At 43.7% G+C, this 6,000-nt stretch overlaps 1 protein-coding gene across 1 annotated transcript in view; it reads left to right on the top strand.

Moving 5' to 3' along the window:
* SYAP1 (synapse associated protein 1) overlaps window positions 1-6,000 on the top strand; it is a 45,153-nt gene that overhangs the window by 18,119 nt on the left and 21,034 nt on the right. The window contains exon 6 of the mRNA XM_068265376.1: window positions 4,107-4,252. Within this exon, the coding sequence (XP_068121477.1) occupies window positions 4,107-4,252 (146 nt within the window). The remainder of the gene's footprint in view (window positions 1-4,106; window positions 4,253-6,000) is intronic.

Genomic DNA, 6,000 nt, shown 5'->3' with positions numbered 1-6,000 from the left:
AAATGTTATTTGTCTTGTCTTTGTCTAGGGCACTCAATCACCCGCCCACACCCTCAGAATGCCCTCAGGCCCCAGCCCTGATCACCTCGCCAGTGCATTGCTTGCATGTATTCCCCCCTCTAATCACACCTTGAGACACCCATCAATCACCTTCTGTCACCCCCTAGCACACCTACCCATCAGATCAGGCCCTAATTTGCCCCGTGTGGGCTCCTGATCACTCGGCCAAACCCTCAGATCCCCCTCAGACCCCCTTCCGATCACCTCCCCAATGCATTGATTGCATCTATTTTCCCCTCTAACCACCCTCTGAGACACCCATCAATCACCTCCTGTCACCCCCCCCCCCCCCCCCTAGCACTCCTATCCATCAGATCAGGCCCAATACAACCTGTCATCTAAAAGGCCACCCTGCATATGACCGGTTCCACAAAATTCGCCCCCTCATAGACCACCTGTCATCAAAATTTGCAGATGCTTATACCCCTGAACAGTCATTTTGAGACATTTGGTTTCCAGACTACTCACGGTTTTGGGCCCGTAAAATGCCAGGGCGGTATAGGAACCCCACAAACTGACCCCATTTTAGAAAAAGGACACCCCAATGTATTCTGTTAGGTGTATGACGAGTTCATAGAAGATTTTATTTTTTGTCAACAGTTAGCGGAAATTGATTTTTTTTTTTTTTTTTCACAAAGTGTCATTTTTCACTAACTTGTGACAAAAAATTAAATCTTCTATGAACTCGCCATACACCTAGCGGAATACCTTGGGGTGTCTTCTTTCTAAAATGGGGTCACTTGTGGGGTTCCTATACTGCCCTGGCATTTTAGGGGCCCTAAACCGTGAGGAGTAGTCTAGAAAACAAATGCCTCAAAATGACCTGTGATTAGGACGTTGGGCCCCTTAGCGCACCTAGGCTGCAAAAAAGTGTCACACGTGGTATCGCCGTACTCAGGAGAAGTAGTATAATGTGTTTTGGGGTGTATTTTTACACATACCCATGCTGGGTGGGAGAAATCTCTCTGTAAATGGACAATTGTGTGTAAAAAAAAAAATCAAACAATTGTCATCTACAGAGGTATTTCTCCCACCCAGCATGGGTATGTGTAAAAATACACCCCAAAACACATTATACTACTCCCGAGTACGGCGATACCACATGATTGGCACTTTTTTGCAGCCTAACTGCGCTAAGGGGCCCAAAGTCCAATGAGTACCTTTAGGATTTCACAGGTCATTTTTGTTTCAAGACTACTCCTCACGGTTTAGGGCCCCTAAAATGCCAGGGCAGTATAGGAACCCCACAAATGACCCCATTCTAGAAAGAAGACACCCAAACGTATTCCGTTAGGAGCATGGTGAGTTCATAGAAGATTTTATTTTTTGTCACAAGTTAGCGGAAAATGACACTTTGAAAAAAAAAAACAATTAAAATCAATTTCCGCTAACTTGTGACAAAAAAATAAAAACTTCTATGAACTCACCATACTCCTAACAGAATACCTTGGGGTGTCTTCTTTCTAAAATGGGGTCATTAGTGGGGTTCCTATACTGCCCTGGCATTTTAGGGGCCCTAAACCGTGAGGAGTAGTCTAGAAAACAAATGCCTCAAAATGACCTGTGATTAGGACGTTGGGCCCCTTAGCGCACCTAGGCTGCAAAAAAGTGTCACACATGTGGTATCGCCGTACTCAGGAGAAGTAGTATAATGTGTTTTGGGGTGTATTTTTACACATACCCATGCTGGGTGGGAGAAATACCTCTGTAGATGACAATTGTTTGATTTTTTTTTTTACACACAATTGTCCATTTACAGAGTTATTTCTCCCACCCAGCATGGGTATGTGTAAAAATACACCCCAAAACACATTGTACTACTTCTCCCGAGTACGGCGATACCACATGTGTGGCACTTTTTTGCACCCTAACTGCGCTAAGGGGCCCAAAGTCCAATGAGTACCTTTAGGATTTCACAGGTCATTTTGAGAAATTTTGTTTCAAGACTACTCTTCACGGTTTAGGGCCCCTAAAATGCCAGGACAGTATAGGAACCCCACAAATGACTCCATTTTAGAAAGAAGACACCCCAAGGTATTCTGTTAGTAGTACGGTGAGTTCATAGAAGATTTTATTTTTTGTCACAAGTTAGCGGAAATTGATTTTTATTGTTTTTTTTTTTCACAAAGTGTCATTTTCCGCTAACTTGTGACAAAAAATATCTTCTATGAACTCACCGTACTACTAACGGAATACCTTGGGGTGTCTTCTTTCTAAAATGGGGTCATTTGTGGGGTTCCTATACTGTCCTGGCATTTTAGGGGCCCTAAACCGTGAGGAGTAGTCTTGAAACGAAATTTCTCAAAATGACCTGTGAAATCCTAAAGGTACTCATTGGACTTTGGGCCCCTTAGCGCAGTTAGGGTGCAAAAAAGTGCCACACACGTGGTATCGCCGTACTCGGGAGAAGTAGTACAATGTGTTTTGGGGTGTATTTTTACACATACCCATGCTGGGTGGGAGAAAGATCTCTGTAAATGGACAATTGTGTGTAAAAAAAAAAAAAAAATCAAAAGATTGTCATTTGCAGAGGTATTTCTCCCACCCAGCATGGGTATGTGTAAAAATACACCCCAAAACACACTATACTACTTCTCCTGAATACGGCAATACCACATGTGTGGCACTTTTTTGCAGCCTAACTGCGCTAAGGGGCCCAAAGTCCAATGAGCACCTTTAGGCTTTACATGGGTGCTTACAAATTAGCACCCCCTAAAATGCGAGGACAGTAAACACACCCCACAAATGACCCCATTTTGGAAAGTAGACACTTCAAGGTATTCAGAGAGGGGCATGGTGAGTCCGTGGCAGATTTCATTTTTTTTTTTTTTTTTTTTTTGTCGCAAGTTAGAAGAAATGGAAACTTTTTTTTTTTTGTCACAAAGTGTCATTTTCCGCTTACTTGTGACAAAAATTAATATCTTCTATGAACTCACTATGCCTCTCAGTGAATACTTTGGGATGTCTTCTTTCCAAAATGGGGTCATTTGGGGGGTATTTATACTATCCTGGAATTCTAGCCCCTCATGAAACATGTCAGGTGGTCAGAAAAGTCATAGATGCTTGAAAATGGGAAAATTCACTTTTTGCACCATAGTTTGTAAACGCTATAACTTTTACCCAAACCAATAAATATACACTGAATGGGTTTTTTTTTTTTTTTTTATCAAAAACATGTTTGTCCACATTTTTCGCGCTGCATGTATACAGAAATTTTACTTTAGTTGAAAAATGTCAGCACAGAAAGTTAAAAAAAATCATTTTTTTGCCAAAATTCATGTCTTTTTTGATGAATATAATAAAAAGTAAAAATCGCAGGAGCAATCAAATAGCACCAAAAGAAAGCTTTATTAGTGACAAGAAAAGGAGCCAAAATTCATTTAGGTGGTAGGTTGTATGAGCGAGCAATAAACCGTCAAAGCTGCAGTGGTCTGAATGGAAAAAAAGTGGCCGGTCCTTAAGGGGGGTAAAGCCCACGGTCCTCAAGTGGTTAAGGTGGCCATACATAATTCAACCAAAACATTTGATTTTCTCATTTCTTAGTTTAAAATGATCCATTGTGTTAAAATAAAAAATGGTATATGGCCACTTTAAGAGTAGTAGCTTCTGGTGGGCGGAGCCTTGTTTAGTAATTATGGACTGAATTATTGTCTTTGTCTACTTGTAAAACTGTTTTTGAGCAGTCCCCTCCAATGTCATTGCCGGTGCGTAGCCCTGACCCCTGATGAAAAACATAAAAAATGCCATGGTATTATTTGGGGCTACGTGCCAGAAGCAAGCTGCTCCTAAGCTACAGGAGGGATTTGGGGGTAAAGACAGCAGGTAACTATAACTTGCTATTAAAAGAGGACCTGTTGAATGTATAATATACACTCGAGGTGTGCTGAAGTGATTCCTGGAATTGTCATTGCTAGTCATTCAACTTAAAGTGATCGGAAGTCTTCTGTAGATGAACTCAAATGGCAAAACAAACCTGAAAAATGTGGTAACTTCTAGATAGCTTAAAACTAATTCACTAGGGCACTATTCTATATTTTTCCTTTCAGTGTGAAAGAAGAAGTCTTCTGGAGAAACTATTTCTATAGAGTATCTCTAATAAAGCAATCTGCACAACTAACGGCATTGGCAGCTCAGCAATCCACAGGAAAATCTGACAAGACCAATGGCAAGCCAGCTGATAGCGATTTAGAAGGTACAAGAAATGGCTTTCATAACTTTTGTTCAGATAAACACCTAACAATAAAAACAGTAATCCCTTTTGCTGTATATTTAAGTGTCTGTTTATAGTCTAACGTCTTTCCTTCCATTATAGAGAAGGTCTTTAGCAATTGGATGCTGTGGTTACATAGTTATCTTGGTTGAAAAAAAACATACGTCCATCGAGTTCAACCAGAGACCAAAGTACAACACCAGCCTGCTCCCTAAAATATCCCTGTTGATCCAGAGGAAGGCGAAAAAACCTTTACAAGGCATGGTCCAATTAGCCCCAAAAGGGGAAAAAATTCCTTCCCGACTCCAGATGGCAATCAGATAAAATCCCTGGATCAACATCATTAGGCATTACCTAGTAATTGTAGCCATGGACAGCCTTGGACTGACCCACCGAACTGCCGATGATTCCATCGGTGGGCCCCACCTCCTGGGGGCCCCAGAGCCGGCACAGCGCAGGAAGGGGGGAAATTGGGCACGCAGAGCGGCAGGGAGGGGGGAAGCTCCCCCCCTCCCTCACCTAGGGGCCCCCCTTCCGCACTCCCCCTCCCTCCAAAATTTCAGCCAGTGGCAGCGAGCGGGGAATAGCTTACCGGCATGAACACATCAGTCATCAGAGGAGATCCATCGCTCTGCGTGCCGCTGGCTGGTCTCCGTCTCTCCTGCAATGCACTGACCAATCGCGCTCTCAGGAAGTACTGCAAGAGCGTGATTGGTCAGTGCATTGCAGGAGAGTCTTCATGCCAGTAAGCTATTCCCCGCTCGCTACCACTGGCTGAAATTTTGGAGGGAGGGGGGAGCGCGGAAGGGGGAGCCCCTAGGTGAGGGAGGGGGGGAAGCTTCCCCCCTCCCCGCTGCTCTGTGTGCCCACTGCCCCCCTTCCTGCGCTGTGGGACACCTGTGACCTGCGCCTGCGGCCTGCCTACCTAAACGGGGGGGGGCTCCAGGTGAGGGAGGGGGGGAAGCTTCCCCGCCGCTGTGTGCCCACTGCCCCCCCCTACCAAGCTGGGGGGGATATTAGACCTACCTAACTGGGTAGGCTGAAACTTCCTCTGTGGGCCCTTAGTGTCCCAGTCCGACCCTGGCCATGGATGTCTTTCAACGCAAGGAAAGCATCTAAGTCCCCTTTAAATGCAGGTATAGAGTTTGCCATAACGACTTCCTATGTCAATGCATTCCATATCTTAATCACTCTTACTATAACGAACCCTTTCCTAAATAAATGGCTAAAACGGTTTTCCTCCATGCGCAGATCGTGTCCTCTAGTCTTTTGAGAAGGCCTAGGGACAAAAAGCTCATCCGCCAAGCTATTATATTGCCCTCTGATGTATTTATACATGTTAATTAGATCCCCTCTAAGGCGTATTTTCTCTAGACTAAATAAACCCAGTTTATCTAACCTTTCTTGGTAAGTGAGACCTTCCATCCCACGTATCAATTTTGTTCGTCTCTGCACCTGGTCCTAAAACTGCAATATCTATTTTGTAATGTGGTGCCCAGAACTATATTCCAGATGTGACCTTAGTAGAGAGTTAAACAGGGGCAATATTTATGCTAGCATCTCGAGTTTTTATTTCCCTTTTAATGCATCCCAAAATTTTGTTAGCTTTAGCTGCAGCGGCTTGGCATTGAGTACGATTATTTAACTTGTTGTCGATGAGTACTCCTAAGTCCTTCTCCAAGTTTGATGTCCCCAACTGTATCCCATTTATTTTGTATGGTGCTAGACCA

This window comes from Hyperolius riggenbachi, chromosome 2, assembly GCF_040937935.1.
Source record: "Hyperolius riggenbachi isolate aHypRig1 chromosome 2, aHypRig1.pri, whole genome shotgun sequence".
Lineage (NCBI taxonomy): Eukaryota > Metazoa > Chordata > Amphibia > Anura > Hyperoliidae > Hyperolius > Hyperolius riggenbachi.
Note: the sequence above shows the minus strand (reverse complement) of the source record. Positions and strands in the feature narration are given on the sequence as shown.